Genomic DNA, 22,177 nt, shown 5'->3' on the forward strand with positions numbered 1-22,177 from the left:
TCTTTTTTAGATTGCTTTTTAATAATTTGTCAATTTAAAGGGTACTATAATTCTATTTTATAAATACAAGAAAGTAGCCCTGAATTCATACATTTTAAAAAATGTTCATATTCTTATTTTCGTATGATTTATTTATAAACTAGTTGTTTTGGAGTGTTTTGAAGTTTTAAATGAAAGGGAACTTCATGTTTCTATTGATTTTAATAAAGTAGCCCACATCAGTGAAGTGATTTTATACAACATAATTTACAACTTTTACATCAACAAACTGATACGGGTTTAGATATCAATGGATGGTTTTCGCCATTAATTTTCTCTTAGAATTCTGTATAGAAATTGTGCATCATGAATTTGGATTCATATGAGGGACAAAGATAGAGCGCCAGAGTAATTTTACATTTCAAATGGGAATCCAATGAAACCTACAGTCAATATTATTCTTGTAGGAGAATTATTTTGCTGTTTCCAAAATTTCCACCAACTCTGTATGATTGAAAGTTGCGGGATAGAAAAATCACAATACAGCAGTTCTTGAGCAAGCTCTCCAACCCAGGGGGTCACTAGTCAATATACAGTACATAACATATTTCATTCCCATTCCATTTTCCAATATCGGAGTACCGAGCTTCGCTCATTATTTTTATTTATTGATAAAAAAAACAATTCTTCAAAATGATCGTGTTTATAAATAGCTGGCTATAGACTACGTCAGCTTATGAATTTCGGGGATGAGATATTTTCATTTTCCACAGACCGAGTGCGTCCCACTCACTTTTTCACTATCCACAGATGACGAAAGTCTCAGCTGTTTTTCCAAGGATGAATTATCCTTTTAATGTCTTTCAGCGAGTTTTCCCAGTGATGAGGCCTAGTGCAATCGAATTTTTATATCATAAACCTACTATGTTCCAAATTTCGTGAATATCATTAGAGCCGTTTTCGAGATCTGTTGGACATGATTAACTATAAATAAATATAAATAACAAAAAAAAAAACATAGAAATATTACAGAAATTGCAACAGAACTACAACTGTTGCAGCAGCTTTGGTGTTGAGTCTGAAGTCTCCACTTTTTCAACAACAGACAAATTGACAAGGGAATTTGGAGGGAATGTTTTGTTAAAACTAGTTGGGAGAAGAGAATATCAAAAGTCCCTAACTCATGTGCTAAGCGGGGATCAGGGTGGTTTAAAAGTAGCATTTTTCAGCTTTTTGCTTCCACGTTCATATATTTAGAACAATACCGTACGTTCAACCGACATGGCTAATAATAAAAAAATGAAGCTTGATAAATTTATTCTCTACACTTTTTGATTGGTAAAATCTCGTGATATTCGCTGAAGTTCCCGATATATTCGCTATTGAAGGTGTGTATTTGTTTGAATAACAGGTTTTTATCCATTTTTTGCTATTTCAGGGCTTATAACTATCCAACAATGCTTAGTCAGTCATATATTGCTCGTTTCTTCTCTTATCGTGAAAGACTAGTGATAAAGGGGCTTTGTAGTTGCTTATACAGTTTATTATTTTTGGTGACAGTTATTCTTGAACAGTTATTTATATTATTTAACGTAAGCTCTTGATAATTCTGTGTAATTTATTAGGTACCTAGTTATCAGTTTATTGTTGTTTCTAGTTAATCTCTGTGTGTTATAGTGTTGTAAGTAGTGAATCTAATCAGTATTAATCACCTTGAGTGTTTTATTAGTGCAGAAACCCATAACAATGTCATAATACTTCATTAGTTATCTCATGCTCAGAAGTATTGATAGTTTTTAATAAAGTAGGATGGTGCAGAAATTATTCATGATATCACGAAGTGAATTTTGTAAGTGAAGTAGGAGGGCTATCCTGGAAGTAGATAACGTTTTTGTCTGTGTCTGCTAGGGTCGGAGCTAGTGCTGCCATTTTGGGGTCTGAGCATTGCACAGCTTAGTTGCATCTAGCCGTGCTAGTGAAAGGTTCGTGCTGTGCTCCATTAAGATACTGTGATGGTTTGAAATGTCTGTGCTAATTGAAAATCACATAAACTGCGAGCTGGATGCAGTAATAGTGTTTCTGACTGCAAAAAAAAACTGTCAACTGATAGAAATCTATCAGTAGCTTTATGAAGTGTATGGGGACAATATTATCACTGAAGGTGGAATGCGTCAGTGGGTCATTTAAGATTCAAAAATGGCTGAACCAATGTTCATGACTAAGAAGGAAGTGGGAGACCCAGCATGGTGACTGTCGAACTTGTCAAAAAAGTCGATGCTAGAGTCTGTGAAAATTGAAAGGAACGTTTTTTGAGGTTTCCACAAATTTTGTGAAGTTTAGGCTGGCTATGCAGCGTTTTGATGATGACGCCCAGTGCCGCAAGAAGAAGTAACGAATTGGTTGAAGGCGCAGGCAGCCGAATTCTCTGATGAAGGAATTTCCAAGCTCATACATTGCTATGATAAATGCCTCAACTTGAATGGTGACTATGTAGAAAAGTAGTATTTGAGTGTGGCTTTCTTTCGTATAGAATACAATTTTGTTTCCCATACTTTGTTTTTTTTTATTCCAAAACGTAATCTACTTTCCTGATAGCCCTCGTAGAATCTTTATGTTGTATAGGATTTGGCTGAGTTTCTTTATCTCAGAGTGGAAGCACAGTCACTATCATCATCTTCTTCATTGCTGGCAATCATCATCATCCTCAGCATCCCTGGGGAATATCATCATTATTTAACGCATAACCTAAGTTAAATTGTGTATATAAAATCATTTTATTTCAATTTACTTCCCAAAGTGCTATTCCCAACAACTTTTTTCCTCTGCACGGCTAAAGCCGTCATTGTAGTCAACCCTTCTATTGATGTCATACTAGTAGCCAGATTTATCCCGATTTTGTTTATGAGTTGGGGAATCACTAATCTATTATTTCAGTCAGCAGCAGCAACACCATAGAGATAGTGGTCTTTCTGGATGAGTGGGGGATGGCTTGACTAATAACTTCTCGCAAAGACGTTGTTTACCTTTTTAATCTACTATAGTAATATCATCATCTTCACCATTAATCCACCCTTCTCATAATCATCAGTTGAAGCATCCCCTGTCATGTGATCGATGGCATGATATTCCTTCTATGCTTCTTATTGGTCCATCTCCTCCCTCCACCACCGACCACTACTACTCGACCATGGCTTGGCTTGAGGGCAGAGAGCATATAGTCAGTTGTTTGGCTACTTGGTTACTGAACAATTTTCGTTCTCTTCTCCACGCGACGTTCCTGGTAGTGTCATTCTAGAGGGATATTTTTATTCTAAATGCCATTGAATAGAATATTGTGGGATGAGTTTCCAACAAATCAAAGTTGAATCTTCCTTGGGGATTTTCTTTCCTTGTAGCTATCTCTTCCCCAACTCGTATCACTTGGGGTGTTCGAGTTGACCTATGGTACAGATACCTACAGGGTTTCTAAGTATGCTGTATCAAACAAGTAAGGGGCAATTTAGCTGTGCTCTCTTTGCTTCAATTTTGGTGGGTTCCTAGTCTTTCGCAAATTGTAGTGTTTTTCTAGAGTTTTCAATCAGTACAACTCTTTAGTTAGGATACAGGAACTGAGGGCCAGCTCGCAATTCTCTGAATTAGGATTCACGATGATTCAGGTAACTGTATGTTAGAACTGGCCGCCTGTATGTGATTCCTTTGCTGTAGGGAAATCCTCACCTTTATATGAGAGCAGTTTTCTGACTCGCTTTTATTCCTGTAGGGAGTTCCACCTCCTTCAATAATTGTAGTTATCTTACTGGCTGTTATTCCTTGTAGGAAAATCCCGAATTTCCCAAGGCCTCAGTTCCAGGCTCGAGGCCATCCTTATTGAGATTTCTCAGATGTGCGAATCCTTTCTAAACTTCCTATAATAATTTTCCTTGTACACGCTGTCTCTGACTGCTGGTTTTCCCTGTGGAAAATCCCGCATTTCCTGAGGCCTCAGTTCCAGACTCGAGGCCATCATGATTGCAATTTTCCAGACACGTAAATTCTTTCTAAACGTTGTATAAACCTTTTCCTCGTGCACCTGTTTCTGACTGCTGGTTTTCCCTGGGAAAATCCTGATTTTCCTGAGGCTATAGATTAACTGACGATTGAGAGAGATTTAAATCTTAAATACCTCATACCTATACCCTTCACCCTGTATTGGGCTAGCAGGTGCAGCTTGCTGGCTAACAATATGCGATTACCAGATTTCGTGTTACCTAACAAACCTCTGTTTGTTTTAGAGATTGATAATAATTATCGACAGCTTGCTAGCCAACAGTTCCAGACTGCTTATTACCTAACAAATCTACTATATCGGCGTATCTTTGGCGAACAAAATTCTTCCACCTCAGCTTAACCTGTGTACTGAATTTTTTAAAATATATTCCCATCAATTATTGAAAAAGGTGAGAAAACGCAGAAAAGCTGAGAAAAACGTTGGAAAAACGCTGATTTTGGGCGTATCTTTGATGAAATATTAAAGTCACCTCATCACAAAATTTTTAGACCCTTGCTAAACCTCTGTACCAAGTTTTAACATTTTTTGTCTATTACTTTTTGTCTATTTTAACACAACATTATTACAGCCTAGCTGAGCTTCTGTACGAAATTTGAACATTTTCTGTTCATTTGTTCTCGATAAAGCTGGGAAAAAGCTGAAAAACGCTGGAAAACGCAGATTTTGGGCGTATCTTTGGAAATGCTTGAAAAATCCGTTCTTAGTTCGCCTCTAAAGGGCCAACTGAACATACCTACCAAATTTGAACGTTATTGGTCCGGTAGATTTTTAGTTCTGCGAGTGAGTGAGTCAGTCAGTGCGTGAGTGCCATTTCGCTTTTATATATGAAATGAAATGAACTTTATTCTGCCTTTCAGTAATACAACATTTAAAACACTAATAGTTTCAGAATTATACTAGCAGCAATTTTTTATAGACGCTGCCAGTTTACAATCATTCTATATATAAATTTCATAATATAAAGGTGAGAGTTGCTGAATGAAATAAATAACAATTATTATCTGCGGCCATTGCGGTACAATGATAATAATTTTATAAGAAAAATACTGTTTACAGAGAACGAAACTTAGAGTCAGAATTTAGATTTAAAAATGTAATGTCTAAACTAAATATTAAGTTGTAATATTTATCACCACCTTTAAAAATTGGGACAATAAATGCCTTCTTTAGTATTTGAGGAAAAACACCTTGTGAAATACTTGCATTACACAATTGACATAAAATTGTTATAACACTTGAAAGAATTTGTTTCAATGTTTCACTAGTAAGAGAGTCGTATCCAGTTGATTTCTTATTCGGCATGATTTTGATTAGATTGAAAATTAATATTTCTTCTTCGGTGGTAGGGTATAAAAATAAGGAATTATCACGATAATGTGCTTGGAAAACCTCGTTGTAATTATCTGGTGGGTTTTGAAAGCGTGGGTCTATGATCCTGAGTAGATCATCTTTGACACTGTTGGGGACTCTTATGAAAAATTCATTGAACTCTTTTGCTATGAACTGTGAATCCGTAATAACTGTATCATTATCCATTGCTTTAATACTTGCAAAAGTGTTGTTTTGATTTTTCCTCCCCGTTATTTTTATTAACTATTCTCCATTGAGCAGTTTTATCGTTAGCATTCCTCTCAAATAATTGGCTATATTAATTTACTTTAGTAGCTTTTATGTCATCTGCAAGCTTGTTTTTGAAATTGAAGTAATAGTTTTTCAATTGCAAGTCAAAAGGTCGATTTTTTACTTCATTATATAGTCTATTTCTTTTTTTCAATCTTCTGTGAATGTTTCTCGTGATCCAGGGACTAATATTTTTAGCTCTTGTTAGAGAATTCTCAGGCCTAGGAACTAAGGAACTAATCATACACTCTTCTAAAGTTTTGTAAAAATTTTCTCACGCGTCATCAATGTTGGGCGAGTTGAAGATATTTGACCAATCACATAAACGCAATCTATCATTCAGCTTTATATAACATATTTTTCTTGCATTTCGTTCTTCGCCAATATATCTCTCTTGTTGAAAAAAACGTATAATTGGTTTTTTGAAAGTGACGGCTATTGTGCTGTGGTCGGTAATATCCGTTCTAAATATTGCACTTTGGTATCTCAGGAGCGGACTGGATCTAACAAAAAGATGGTCAAGGCAAGTTGAAGATACAGGTCTAGCTATGTCTCTTATACAACATTTATAGCCGGATGAGGAGAGTAAGTTCAAGTAATCAGTCGTATCATTGTCATCTATGAGAGTATTTATATTATTATATCCTTAAAAAATCGAATTAACACACATGGATTTTTCTCAAGCCAATCACTAAGCTCGTTAATAAACATACTAGGTAAATTATTATGATTGCGATAGGCAGCGAGTAGAGCAAGGTTGAAATTTCATACTCAATTTTTAAGTAAATGGAGTCTGCAGTGGAAAATGAATTATTAAGTTCAGTATATTTTATTGTATCGTGGACATAAACCATAACGCCTCCAGATCTATTCATGTAATCACATTTGTAGAAGCATTTATAATGGTCTAACTTATAAAGGTCTATTTCATTATCTTCAATCCAAATTTCCGTTAGAATGATTATCTTGGGTCGTCTTTAATATTAAATTTATCATGACTAAAAATTGATCAAAATTCTGTCAAACGCTTCTTATATTTTGCATGATAACTCCTATGATATTATAGTTGTTATCAGGAGAGAAAAAGTCAGATTGGAAATAATCAAAAATAGTATTGTTGCATTCTAAATCATCCTCTTCCATAGAATGAACGATTGATTGCAGTAATAGAGATAAGATTGCAGTTATAGATTAGACGAGTTTTATTACAGAAGAAAATTATCAGATTGAAAACAAGTTGGAGGCAAAAACAACTTTCGGAATAATTTACTTATGAAATTAGAATTGGAAAAATAACAGAAAATACTTTGAGGACTTCCTATCACTATTCTACATGTGGATAAGAAAAAAAATTATACATACTACCTCATAAAAACATGAATATAATATAGATTATTGTTTTGATATTTCATAATATCGTAAGAAATAACTATTTCGACTTGAGAAAAAGATAAAATAAATAAAATAGTCTCTCAAGGGCTGTTAGGTTCCTTACGAGCATAGATCTTTGCTTGTCGTACCCACACGAACTGATAGCCACGCTGCTTGGCTGTATCCTTTGTTGCCACCAGTAGTGTTTTGTTTTTTCTTGTCAGGTGTTCATTGACAAAGATCTTATTCTTCGATTTAAAACTTGGCCATAGATCTGTGGTATTGATGTCTCTTTTCTTGCGGTATGCTTCCAACCACTTTTCCCTATGCTCACGGTTGAGAACTGTACGATGATTGGCTGATACTTTTCGGAGTTGATGGTCGGTACACGGTGCATTGTAACTACGTTATCGATTGGAGAGTTTATTCCCAGAATTTTTCTCAAATTATCCACTACGTCTTTAACTTGTTCGCCTTGAGACTATATATTTGTATATCCAAACGCCTAGAGTATTGCTCCATATCGTCAATTTTCACCTCAAGAACAGAAACCCTCTTTTTCAGGATATTACTCACTGATTCAATAGTAGCAAAGTTCTTACTAAACTTTTTATTCTCCTCCTGAAGGCTGGTAATTTTTGCTAGTGCATCATCCAAAAAACCTGACAAACCCGTTACATATTTTTTTAAATCTCTCATTTGTGTCGATAGAGTTTCAAACTTTTCATCTAAGATTAACTTAATGAACTCCTGCGTGACCACACCACTACTATCGTATTTACTACATGATTTTTTGCTAGCCTTACAACTATCACATAACCACGTATCCTTTCGCGCACCCAATTTCTCATAATTTTCCAAAGATTTGACACTGCAACAGGATGGGTGGAATATGAGGCCACATACACCAGTGCATGAAACATTTTCCTTTTTCCCGATCTCTACATTATGTGCCGCAAAAAGCCATATTTATATGAAACTATCTATACAAAATTTCACTCACTATGATTTATAAAATGACAGACTCGATCAAAACAGAATGAGACTAGCCGTTAAAAAGTGATAAGGGAGTACTGTGCACAGAGTACGTCCGGCTGCTATCAAGTCTAGATAGCAACTGATATATATATATATATATATATATATATATATATATATATTATTTATTTATTTATTTATTTACGTTTTTGTGCCTGTTGTGGGTCCAGTAAAATTTCAACTCTTATGTAGTTCCCCGGGACCCCCCATTTCAAATTTAATCAGATAGTCACAAAATGAAACTATTATGTTATACCTGAAGAACTTGACTCGCTGAATGGTTATATTTCACTCAATTTATGATATATTCATCCATAATTAATCTAGATCCTTGTAAAGTTATTCACCTCATGATGGTCCTTTCTAACCTCCAAAGTGCTTATATAATTCTGCTACATAAAATTTACTCCCATGTTGGGTCTTGACTTGGTCTTGATTTGGCGCCAACATTGGAGTTGCATGCAAATTTTACTCCTCAAGAAGGTCCTTCAATATTATAATTGCTGCGTGAAATGTGCTCTTATGTTTGGTCCGCTGAGCTGTGTTGCCAATTCTCATATAGTAAATAAATTTTACTCCTCATGAAGGTCCATCAAACATTGCCATACTTCGTCTTTGTAATAATGATTCGAGATTTGTTTGAATCAACCAGTGACCGGCTCCGTGAACTTGTATTGCACATAACTCAAAACATTTTGTAGAGCATTGTCAATAAACTAAGATTTTCATGTTGTCAGAATATGTAGAGGAAAAAAATTGTACAAGCACCGTTTTTATGCATTTAAAGTTGATTAATAAAGTTGATTTATTTATTTATTTGAGGTTGCATAATAAGTCAAGCATGCTCAATAAATGTAGAAATCTAGGAGATTACCCTGAAAACCCCAATGAGCTGTATCAGTTGAAAGGGAATTACCGAATTAAGAGCCATTTGCACAGTCAAAGCTTAAACTGAATTTAATCAGCTGGTGGCTTAAACTCAAAATGTAACACATTATAACAAACGAGACTTGATATGGATTTAATCCAGTTTAAGATGGAATTTTCGTTTAAACTGTCACTGTGCAAATGGCCCTTAGAGAGACAATAACAACTATAGAACAAGTACAGTTTTCACAAAATGAAATCTTCCAAGTTCAAGATGACAGACAAAAAGCATTACATTAGGGAATTTTTGGGGATACAAGGCATGTGTTCAGGAGCTGCAAGCTTCAGTGGGTGGCAAGGTCGGTGGATGCTAATGGTGTGAGCGACCATAAAGGTTTTAAACATCCCTTCTCTCGAGAATATAAAAAATGGGCTGTTAATATAAAAGAATTTGACTTTTGGGTATCTATCAATTATTGGAAATTAAAAAAAATGTTTTCGACTTTCTCATCAGAGATTAACCACACTAATCTTAAGGTATGAACATCTGAATAAAATTGGGGAATGGCCGTGAAATTCAAACTTATTTGCTGGAATAATATCAGGTTTCGATTGTTAAAACTGAATGAAGACTTTTGGGCAGCATGCCAGGTCTTTGAATGAATTTTAATCACAATACCATCTTTACCGAACACTGCCTATTGTTATATTGATTTTAGAATTATTCGTGTATCAATAAATACAGTTTATTGCAGTGACATACACAAGAAAGTACAATAATGAAGGACTACTGGAATCATTAAAACATCGAATGCTACAAACTGTTACTACATTTACATTATAATGAGCAATGTACTCCAACATCTTCCAAGTATGACAATTATTCCTTATAGAATATAAGTGAGTCTAACTCCAATCTCTAGAATATTATCAAATTAATCTTTAATTTTTTTTTAGAAATTCAATACTTTTGGACGACTGGATCTTTCAGAATGATTGATTTTGTAAGAGCCTACATCGAATACCTGTTGCTCTCTTATTGAAAATTAACATGCTTTTCCTGGCTCTTTTGTAATTCAATAACTCAATGCCAATGAATTCGATAAATCGATCATTGAATAATGGTATTAAAACATGAAACATTGATTGTACTATTATTTCTTTCACAATCCTTTATCTTGTCTGTGTACTGTATATCATATGTAGAATCAATAGAACTTCTTGCCTAATCCCTTAGGAGGAACTCTTTTTTCAGGAAAATTATGGCTTTCACATACTTGATGAGGAAATAGTTTTCTGGTTGAATCTTTCTAATTGGAAACTATAACAAAAAATATAAGGGCGAATATTATATTAAAGCATGGATTGCGCATGAGGAATTCTCAATAATTGTATTGAATACTTGATCTCGTATTCTGAAACACATATTTCTAATTTAATTATTTGTAAGAGGAATTCTCAATTGGTACTTATTGTAGAACTCTCATTTTTTATTTATTTGTGAAAGGGAAAATCAACTCTTCATGATTCAATAATAATGAATTTAATGAAAATGAATCATACATTGAAAAGTATGCGTATGAATATGAATTCATACTATAAGTATCCTACAATATATTCCTTCTAATAAACTTGATAATTCTATAAGGCAAGTGGTCGGTTGAATTCCTGTTTGAAAGAATAGAAAGGATGACAATCTCTTTAATCAACTCGGAGGGCATTTCAATTCTAGAAATTGAACTCTCATAAACTTAAAACAGGAAAATGTGCGTGGTAAATTCCAATTATTTTCAATCTCCACATTATTTTCCTATACCGGAAAGATAATATAGTTGGGCGTATTTTAAGATATTTTTTCAAATAGCAAATTATTCAGTTTATAATGCATTTATGAATGTGAGTGTTATACTATCACCCCATACTTCCTTTTGTTCCATATATTGGGGCTTTCTACCACATAGAGTGTGAGTGATGTATATGTGATAAAAGTTATGTTACTAGATTGTGCCTTGGTCACTGAGTGTAAATAATTTTGAAACCAATAAAGTTCTTTATCGAAAATTAAATTGAAATTGAATTGTTGATCAATCCAATTGATTGGTAATAACAAACGAAATCATCAAATATCATAATATAATATCATAAGGAGGAAAGTGGTGCGCTTATCATCTTCATCCGTTGATCATCCACATTCTCCTTTCAAATCACTGATGGAATGCCCTGCTCTAACAACCTTTATTCTCTGCAACCGCTCTTGATTTTACTTTTATCTAATTAATATTAGCTTTTCCTTTATATGTCTTCTGCATTGAGATTGGTATTAGAATCAATTTTGAAAGGATAGATATTGGTTGAGTTTGCAGAAGAATATCACAATGAACAAAGGAAACAGCTCGAATGTGTACAACGTAATAAATAACGAGAAAGCTCGAAATAACTATAGAGTATTCAAGCCAAGCCTAATTATTATGCTGATAAAACACTGATTGAAGAAGTATAGGTCCATATTATCACTCAAAGTATTACTAGGAGGAATAGGCTACATTCAGTACCTTTTTTCAACTTTATAATTGTTGGGGTATTAAAACTTTGAATAGAAAACCTCCAGTATAAAACCTTTGAAGCCATTCATCTTTTCAAATGTTGACAAATAAAATCTATTCATTCCTTCTACGAGTATCCCTTCTCGTAGTAACAAATGAGAGTTCTCTATCTCCAAACCGGTATGCCCTTACATTATCGAGAATTCTGGAAGATCTAGGAGTTCAAAGGTGATGAATTTCTAAAACAAATTGAAGATCAATATTGTATAAAGTAGGAGATGTCGATGGGACTTGAAAGTTATATACTTTTTAGAAAAAGACTTACAAAGCTGCTCAAGATAAAAGATAAATATTGTATGTGACCGTAACACACAACTATCACCTGGTTAAAGTATGTGTATATGTGTATATCATTTTTTTCCTGAATTAAGAGTGCACTCCAAAAGGATTAAAGATATTGAACCGGCAAGATGTTCTACTAATTCTATGTAATATACAGACAAGATATGAAGGATGTTGAGAGAAATAATATTATACTCTAATTAATGTTTCCACGTTTTTAATTCCTTATTCAATGATCGCTTTATCAAATTGATCAGCATTGAGTAATTGATAAAATGATTGTGATAGTAAGACACAATCTTAATTAATTTCTTGAAGCTTACAGTTGAAATTCACTTCTAAGCACAAATGATAGTTTTTAAAGCAAGGCTCCCCTAATCATATTCATTCTTTAAAATTTATCAATTCTCTTATTTTTGACTATAATCATATTTTTAACTAGAGTTGTTCAATATTTTGATTTATAACTTACTTTTCAAGTAACCTGTTAAAATAGGAACTGTTTGTTAAATTTTGTTGTATAAAATTGAACTTGAACTGTTATATTTTCTAAAACTTAATCATCTTGTATTTATTTCTAATCATTACTATATTTTTGATCAATTTTTTATAAATTCATATAAATTTAAAGTTCAATAATAAATTCATAATTAACCTTTGTTTTGCCTTTCACTTCGTAAATTCCCTTACACATGACCCTGATCTATCTCTCTTTATCTTTTTCTTCTATACTATTATTAGTTCAGTGAGTGAAGTTACAGTAAAGTAATTATTTTATCAATTCATAGTAATTGATTGGCGCCGGGCAAAATACCGTATAGAGTGAGGGAGTTCGAAACCCACTCTAAACAAAGACCGACGGTGAGGAAGAGTTCAACAAATTAAGTTATTATTGTAATCAAAGGAATTATATTTCACTGCTTGCCACTGACGTCATGCCTACGTCATAATCATTCTACCAATGGAAAATTTTCATGCATATTAATGCAGATTCCAAGAAGATGGTTCTAGCCAAGAGCTTAGAAGAAGGCAAGACACTTCCCTTTTAAAATCCTCACCGTTAAGATTCTACTGTACACCTCGGAAATTTCGTATTCTAGTTCCGCCACTTCCCACTATGACAGATTCAGCGCTGGAGAGAGTTCGTTTGGAGGAGTAAAGACATATTGGAAGTCTAGAAGTGTCTCCCCCACCAATTGACCATTGCTACAAGTGAGCAACAAAAAGGAGGGAGAAAGAAATGACAAAAACCTCTGTCTCCATTCATGATTTCTGGTTCTGGAACAATGAGTCACGTTCCTACAAAGACACGACAAAGTATATTTGGCTACTACGTTATTGAATGCTAGAAAAGGGACAAAGCTATTCTCATGAGTGCTGCTCGTATCTTGAAATGCAACATTCCAACCTATTTCACACCAATTTGAACAAAATCATTGCTAGATTCTCTATTATATCAGTAGGCCTATAACTGTTAAAATACAGTATGTATAAATCTGTTATACAAAAATAATTATTTATATTGATGACTCTTGGCCTTGTAAATGAGCGAGTAACGAAAAATCTTTCATAACAGGCATTTGTAAATTTAAAAATAAGCTAAGTTCTTGTCAGGTTCTGAATTGAAAAAAAACAAATTCAAATTCAAATAAAATTTATTTCCGTGAAATAATACATTGAAAAAATTATTAGTTTTGTAATCTACAATCAATTGTACAATTCAAGTCAAATCTAAATAGAATTTTTAGCATTATAGCAATATACATAGGCTACAGTTTACAATAAATCAAACTTGCATTAACAATAAATCAATAATAATAAATATACAAATAAAATGAAATAATTGGAAATAACCCATAGGTTACAGAACCTGTTTGGGAAGAATGAAATTGTTCTTTTGAACAAGATGATTACAGTATGGAAAAGATTAGAACAAAAAAGATTATAGTAATGGATAAATAAATAAAATTGAAAATATATAAATAAAATAAATAGAAAAAAGAATAAAAATAACAGTTAAACATTTTCTTGAAACATTAAAGCATCTAGAAGTGCTGCATTCACCAGCTATTTTTTAATCAATTTAGACGGATTTGTTGGAAAAATTGTGTAGCTTCAAGTAAACATGCTAGATAATGTAAATTAGTTTTATAGAATAGGATTAATTATTAATTTACATTGATAAACTACAATAAGTCAGAAGATAATTGAACTATATCCTAAAGTTAGTCAGCCCAGGAATTCAATATCACATAAATATACACTATACTGTTACTAGAACTACTATTACACTAGAAACTGAAGCTACTATTATTATATACCCTACAACTTCAAATTTATCAATATCTCTTTCTTTTCATTTCTCTTTCTAGATTTCTTTTCATTGCACATTTTACACTTCAATGTTGTACACGAATTTAATCCTATTCTTCGTTCTTTCACTACTACCATATCTTTAAAACCGCAATGAAATGGTAAGTGGTCATCGATTTGTTGAATTTGCACAATAAACGAATTGATGTCCACTATTCGTCTACCTTATAATTTGGTGATGCTGCTTTCTGTTCTTTTTCTTTCTTCTGCACTGAAAAACAAGAAAAAACAAATTGTCAATAAATTATGGTGAATAAAACATATAGGTCGTCTAACAAGCTCTAGAATGGAATATCTATTGCAGGAATTCACCCTTCATTCAATAAAAAATAACGTTTATGCCACACCAGATTGGAAGTAGTTGCTTTCTATCAATTTATCATTGTGAGGATTCATTTTCCAATGATGACCTATCCAATGATTTATTTCTGATGACCTATCACTTTCTCTTATGCGTGTTTTTGCGAACTTGATTTTTTTTATTAAATGAAATCTTCTTATTTTTCATTTCAAAAAATATTTAGAAAGAAATCCCTGAAACTTTTACAGTTTTACTGGAAAATAGAAATTATATTTTTCTAACAAATCTCAAATAAAAAATACAGTGATTTCTACTTACATTATTTCTGTATGAGTGTCATAAACGTCTTTGTTTTCTGGACAAGTGTCACAGACATTGCTTTCTTCAGCGACGAAATCTGCGTCAGAGGCCCTGGAAATAAGAAGATAAAGACACTGTTATTCACGGTCATAAATGCTTATTACAGTATTCCATACTTGAAAGTACTGTGTTCCGGAATGGAAATGAAAACATAAAAGCATGGCCAAACATTATGGCCAATTATTCAATAATAGTGGATCTAAGAAAACTGTACCACCAAAGTCCATTGAACATAACAGTTATGATTTGCAAAAAAGAATCTATTTTTAAAACATTTAATATTATTTGTAAATCCTGAATACACCCGAGCTTTCTTCAATCTATGATAGTTGGAAATTGATAACAAATACGTGAAACAGAATATCTACATCAGAAAGATAATTTGGTAACTCACGTATTTATCGTAGAATTTTCGGAGTCATTATACTCTTCGGTCTGAGCTTCACTTCTGCCTCTGCCCCTGGAATTACAAAAAAAAAAACAAGATCAATAGGACTATTCATAGGTGGCAATGACGAATTTCCCATTCAAAAAATAGTGAAAATATATTATGGAAAATGCAGTAAAATTAGTGTAAGATAGGTCTGCCGATTACACTATTCGTAATTGACAATTGACATTTTTTGAATGGGTGTTTTCCAAGTTCCCTGAGCTTTCATAGCATAGAATCGTGAAACTGTTCAATATTTCTAAAAACGTTGACATGTATAATTGTATATTCGATTGAGAATTGAAGCTTTATTACTCAAATTACAAATGGAGATATATTGATTGTTATGGTTCTTGATGAAGGAAATTATTGATGTGTATCAAATATTAGCTTACCTTTTGGAAGCCCAGTATTGAATTAACGCTGTTCCTCTTCATTTAAGCGGTTTCGTGCTAAGTTTCAATCTGCGTCCACTTTTGTGTCTAAAGCGTCGGCGACTTTGATGAGGCTTCGGCGTTTCGTCCATTTTTTATGATAAATAATTTGGTCGCATGCACTTCAACATTTTTATAACATTTCACGTAATTCGAAGTCAATAGGAATAGAATAGAAAAAGTATTATTCACTAACAAGGATTGTCTAGAATAAACAAGGTAAAACGTTTCTATAAATGAAAACCCACAGTAACTTATCACAATGACTGGATGAACTGTCACTGTCACGTTTCAACGAACTAATAAGTCACACATGGCATGGATATGGCAAAAGCTAGCTGGAATTGAGAGACAGAGAGAGTGTAACAGACTTCTCATCTATTCCCCTCCCATTCCCACTCTTTCTTGTGGTCATTCATTCAATTCATTCATTGATACACTGCTGGGCAGTCTTAGTATGTAAGTAGTAGGTGGTGGGGGTTACGTTTCAACAGTAGAGCTCTCTGGAGAATAACCCTCGAACTAGGTTGGCAATGTAACGGTTCATTTTTGGTTCAAATTTGCAATTTAACGACTCAGTTTATTGCAAAACTATCAGGAATTTGAACAAAATTCAAACATATTTAGATTTGTGTTGTTATTCTAAAGGTCACTGTATTTTCAAATTCGTTTCTCGATGCTTCTTTTCCAAAATAGCAAATTCATGTTTAAATAGCTAAAATAAGAAAAACTTGAAGAAATAATGAAATTATGAAAAGCGTATGCTCTTTGTAAAAGCATATAGTTGAGTCCTACGAACTTTCAAGGAAATAGTTCAATCCATTCTTGAGGTATGAGTGTAAGCAATATGCTTACTTTTCAGCTTGTTAGGTGGGTGTGCAGTAGAATCTTAAGACCTTGTTAAAAAGTTACCAAAGACCTATTAGTGAAATTTTGTTCGATTTTTGTATTTTTTATCTGTGAGCCAATATCTTAGGCTAATTTATCTATTATCTTGTGAAATTATTCATCAATTGATTGTTCTAGAAATCCCAATTTAATTATTCCCTAATTTATTTGGTGAAGGAAATATTTAATTAAAATTCCACACGTGCTAAGACCGAAGCCTGGACCAGCCACCAATCATACAAAATTTGATCTAAAGAAACCATGACCACCAAGAGGATTCACGTGAGTTTTATATTTTGGGGCCCCAATCTTCACTTTGAAAAAGAAATATAGTGCAGAAAAATATAAAATTTTCTTCGTTAAAGTAATGGCCACGCCGACAAGCACTTATAACCATTAAGATCCTAGATTTTGTCTGGTATAGAATTTATAGGAACTTGTAGTTGATTAACTATCCTCCGCTGTCAGAACCACGACCTTGAGTAATTTTAAAATTCTTTTATGATTTGTTTTCATTATTTTTAAAAAACTGTTAAATTTGTCAATTATAAAGTCTGTTGGATCATGCATGGTATCATGCGAGCACAAGCAAATTTCTAGTTATTTTGTCGATGTTGAACTATTTTCAATCTGTAATCCAAGCTTTAAATCTGCACTGTCAAATTATATATTTTATTATATTATATTTCCACTTTGTCAATTCGTCTTCTGAGTTCAATTATTTCTTAAGCCTGTCGATTATTGTGTCTGACACGTTCTATATTATCAAAAACCGATTAAGTACGATCCTTGAAATAATTGATTCAACCTGGATATTGGAACAGATCTATGTGGATGTAGTGTGCGGGGTCAGATCGAGATTACCTATTCTCTGTCCTTACCTGCTCATATATCAGCTTTTATCTGTGACCAACCTCGGCTTGGGAGCGAATTTTTCGACTGTATGGCAGATGCAGCTGGAGATAATATAATTTCCTACAATAGAGCATAAAGCCCGACAAGACTCTGTTCTTGAAGTATATTCCGAACGATCTCTGGTCCTTAGCACCCTATCTTAATTCTTCGGAACTTATTAGAGACGCAGTCCCGTCGATTATCTACATCGGGGTTTTTGCTCAACCAGTATGATTTTATATGCTGTTTATCACAGTTAATAGTTTCAAGATAACTGTATTCAGTGTCTAGCGACGGCTACACTACCTCTGAAATTTTTATCATTATACAATCAGTCATAAGAAGAATCAAGGGTGAGCGAGTGTTTATGCCTCCCGCGATTCAGACGATTGTAACGAATCTTGTAGTGACTCAGTCAGTCTGGTGTTCACTTAGTGTCCACACACACATTTTCAAATTCCTACCTCAATACTGGTGACTCAGTACAAGATTCGTTATACGTGTGTCGACCTAACCTTGGAGGCGATAGTAATTCCCCAAGAAGAGCTTCACAATATTCATATCTTTACGCTTTATCTCTATTAGGTACAAATGAGAGCTCAATAAGTTTTTTTTGTAATGTTAGTCAGAATTTCATAGTGAATAATAGAATTTATCTGATCATGTTGACTCAGAAGATTTCTCAGCTCCAGCATACTATTTATAAATTCATGTTTGGGTGGTTTTTCAGGTAAGTATTGAACATGCTTTCTCATTGTTTTTCTCTTCTGGAATATTTAAAAATGTAAGATTATTTATACCCTTGTAGTAAGACACATATTCAATATGTTTTGTTGCCAAGATAGTACTTAAGATATCAATACAAGATACATCAGCCATGGTTCCAAAAAAATCAATTCCAACTGTCAGAGCTTGTTTATCTGGAGCCCATTCATTGATCATAGATTGGAAAGCAAGTAACTATTATCTGTCAATAAAAACAAATTGAGTATTTTCAATGTCTCGTCGGATTTCACCAACGCATCAATTTGCTTTGTATGTGAAAATATAGTAGTTAGGCTATTGAAGTAATCAATGCTCATACATTTACTACTTACTACGGTAGCAATGCCCTTGGAAATATTTACTTTTTCGTTTTTTACGCTGGCGAAGGAAATATTCAGGTCAGTGTAACTCCCAAAATTAAATACGAGTGATGTCCTACTTTTTGATCTTTGTTGAACTCTATATGTATCATTCAAATTACCTAAAATTTCATTAATATCCATCACAATATTCCCAGCCTGATTTATTATTTTTTGAGAACAATATCTATTTTTAAACAATCCCATAATTATTAGTCTTTTCAATCAATTGCTGCAATGATTCCTGGTGGCTAGGACATTGTGGATCGTGAACTTTATGATTTGATGGCTTTTTGTTCTTCTTACAATTTCTACATATTGCTTCCTTGGCTGTATTTGGACAATCTTTAGTGCTATGATCTTCAGCACAGTGACCGCAGACTTCACTTTCTTTTTTGCAATACTTTGAAACGTGACCAAATCACTGACACTTGAAGCACCGTTGAACCGAAATAAAGTCATTTAACCTGCAAGAAGTCATGTCAACAAAGACTCGTTTCCTATTTATTAGAATTCTTTCAATCTCGGGCTCACATTCAATGATCCGAAGACTACTTCCTTGTTCTTTGGTCCAACCTTGTAGAGAGGCTTACATCCGCTTAAAAATGCTTCTTTTCCTAGTTCAAAGCTAGCAAAGTTTTTGTTGAAAATGCTCTCAGCTAGTTCCTCTTTGCTTAAATCACTAGGGACATCGTAAATTATTAAACGTGGCTTCCTATTCTGTGGTTCAACTATTTTCAAATTTTTCATATTTCCAGTCTTCAACGCCTCATTTTCAATTATTTTCTTCTTGTCCTCTTCCGAATTAAGAAAAATCATGAGGCCACCTCCTCTTACATTCACGGTTCTTTTTAACTCTAATATCGTCCTTGTTTTTGATATTCTCCCGCAATACATTTTTAATAATTCTACTGTTTTCCACTTCGTTCAGGACTGGTTTGACTGGCTGCAACATAACTATATGCTCCTGTGGTTGTAGTTTCCTAACATATTGTTCCCTGCAACTTTATTGTCCTTCGATTTTCCTGGCAACTGCACCATATCAGCATAGCTTAACGTAGGCCTACTTTCACTTTGTTTCATAGTGTCTACCGCCTTATTTATATTTTTAAGGGACTCCTGAATACCCTTCTTGGTGTTTCCGAGCCCTGCCGCTAGCTGTGAAATTGTCACTAACCTTGTTTCTAATTTGATGATTGTTTCCGACAATTTATGAGTTATTGAAATAAATCTGTCGAAATCAGCTCTCAGAACTTTTCTTTTTTCATATTCCGCTTCCACCCATAGCAGATTAATCATGCTTTATCTGCTTTAAAAGTTCATAATCATTTGAAAATTCATTGCTGATTACCTTTGATGTAGATTGCTCTGCTGGTTCATCCATTGTACGGGACTCCTGGACCTGTCCTGAAGATGATGATTGCTCCTGCTCTTCTTCCACTTCCTCGAATTCCGGAATTAATCCATATGGCGCCCTGACCGGTGATCTCATATGTGACGTAATGGATAGATTCACTAGTCTATCAGCTATAACTCACTTTTGCAATAATCACAACACAATTGTTATTATGTTCCGCAGCTCTAAACAAGGATGTTTACTAATCGGCGTCTCAATTAAGAATGAAATTTTCAAGTGTTGTATGAACTAACAACAAAATGGGCATAGAATTTCATCATTTTTATTATAAATTATTAATTTCAGTTATACTAACGGTATTATTGAGATCACAAATTGCCTTTTGTTTTCATAAATATTCAAATTTAATTTCCTTGCCCTATTACCATAGGTAAGGAAAGAATTGCTTTCCAAAAAAAATTCAAGGTACCCTAATTTCATGTTTTCTATACGTTTCAAGGTCCCCTGAGTCCAAAAACATGATTTTTGGGTGTTGATCTGTGTGTGTGTGTGTGTGAACACGAGAACTCCATTCCGAATTAACCGATTGACTTGAAATTTTAATCTTTAGGTCCTTATACCATGAGGATCCGACAATAAGAAATTCAATAAAATTCAATCCAAAATGGCAGAAAAAATTGCGGATAATGGCTAAAAAACCATGTTTTTCACGGTTTTCTTGAAAACGACTCTTACGATTTTCTTCAATTTTATATCCTAGATAGCTATTTATAAGCCCTATCAACTGACATGAGTCTCATTTCTGGCAAAATTGCAGGAGCTCCGTAATATTCCTGAGAAGAATGAATTTCGTTGAATTTCTATCACGATTTTCTCAAAAATGACTTGACCGATTTTTTTTTCAAATTCATACCCTGTATATTTATATATCAGCTCTATTAGCTGGCATGAGTCTCCTCCCTGAGAAATTAACAGGGGGTCCACCCCATCCTTGAGAAATTTACTTTGTAACCTCCTTCTCATGCATGAGGTAGGTAGGTAGAGCAGTTTATTCAAAAGAACACACATGTCGATATTTTATTTGTAGAACAGCTGTTTTGACAACTTTTAAAAAATCCTCAAAAATTCAAACGAAGGAAAATGTACTCTGAACAGAATAACAATAGTATAATCGTAGTTTTAATTATTTAGCCGCCAATCAGCATAATGTTATTCCCCTAAATTATCCTCGATCAATGACCAAGGAAAGTTATGTAAGTGTACCACACCAGATTTTTTTACTTAGCATATAAGTAGCCTAAATGTTATTGATTATGTTTGCTTGTGATGTCAACACACTCGAGCAGATGGCTTTCAGCGGTACTATTAAAATTGTTTGTTTCTATATTTCAATCAGTCCTACTCGGCTGGACTGTTTCCTTACAGTAATAACTAACCTTTTTCTTGTCATATCCTTTGACGAGATTGATTAGCTCAGTTAAATCCATTTGAGTTTTCTCTTCTGCAAAGAAAACCCAAGAACTATTGCAACTGTGGAGTTTGTTCAGCCTGAAAACAATGATAAAAGTTAAATTATTCAACTGTAGTTCATGAACACAATAGTGTTTATTGTACTCATGAGCACAATAATGATATTTTCTAAGGCATTGGCTACTACTCTATGATAGTGAATCTTGGGTGACATCAAAACCACTTGAGAGTAAAGTGCAGGCAGCTGAGATTGGGTTTCTAAGAACTAAACCTAGCTCCGCAGTGCAGGCTGGATGCTTGTCTGACTCTGACTAGGCGCTGAGACAGCAAATAATAGCAGCATTGGTGGGAATGCGAGCGGCCGCAGTAACGTCTTCCGACCAGCAATGGTCAGCTTAGTTCCGCCTAGCGGACAGACGAAAAATCAGTCCAGTCGGTTATTTGATCCCTCCAGCCAGGCTCAGTCAAGCAGCCAAGACAATAGATCTATGGAGTGCCAGTCTTATTCGCGTTCATCCGCAGTTTTCTTTCTCACAATTATTTTGATTTTTGTGTTGCCTATAAACTCCAGTCACCAGTAAAAAGTCTCCAGAACGTGGTGTACTGCCATATTAATGACTTTTCATGATGATTTTCAATTATTTAAAAACGTTGTTGACATTCTGAGCCTCCAGGCTAAACTTGGGGTTGCTGAGAACGAATCTGCAATCAGAATTTCTCTATCACGAAAAATAACGA

At 33.9% G+C, this 22,177-nt stretch overlaps 1 protein-coding gene across 4 annotated transcripts in view; it reads right to left on the reverse strand.

The window, feature by feature from the left end:
• Positions 1 to 22,177, reverse strand: part of LOC111057289 (beta-1,3-glucosyltransferase-like) — a 280,534-nt gene that overhangs the window by 165,719 nt on the left and 92,638 nt on the right. For 3 of the 4 annotated variants that reach the window (XM_039436983.1, XM_039436980.1, XM_039436982.1), the window contains exon 5: positions 21,406 to 21,517. The exons of the other annotated variant lie outside the window; for it this stretch is intronic. In XM_039436983.1, the coding sequence (XP_039292917.1) occupies positions 21,406 to 21,517 (112 nt within the window). The remainder of the gene's footprint in view (positions 1 to 21,405; positions 21,518 to 22,177) is intronic. 4 annotated transcript variants of the gene reach the window in all.

This window comes from Nilaparvata lugens, chromosome 10, assembly GCF_014356525.2.
Source record: "Nilaparvata lugens isolate BPH chromosome 10, ASM1435652v1, whole genome shotgun sequence".
Taxonomy (NCBI): domain Eukaryota; kingdom Metazoa; phylum Arthropoda; class Insecta; order Hemiptera; family Delphacidae; genus Nilaparvata; species Nilaparvata lugens.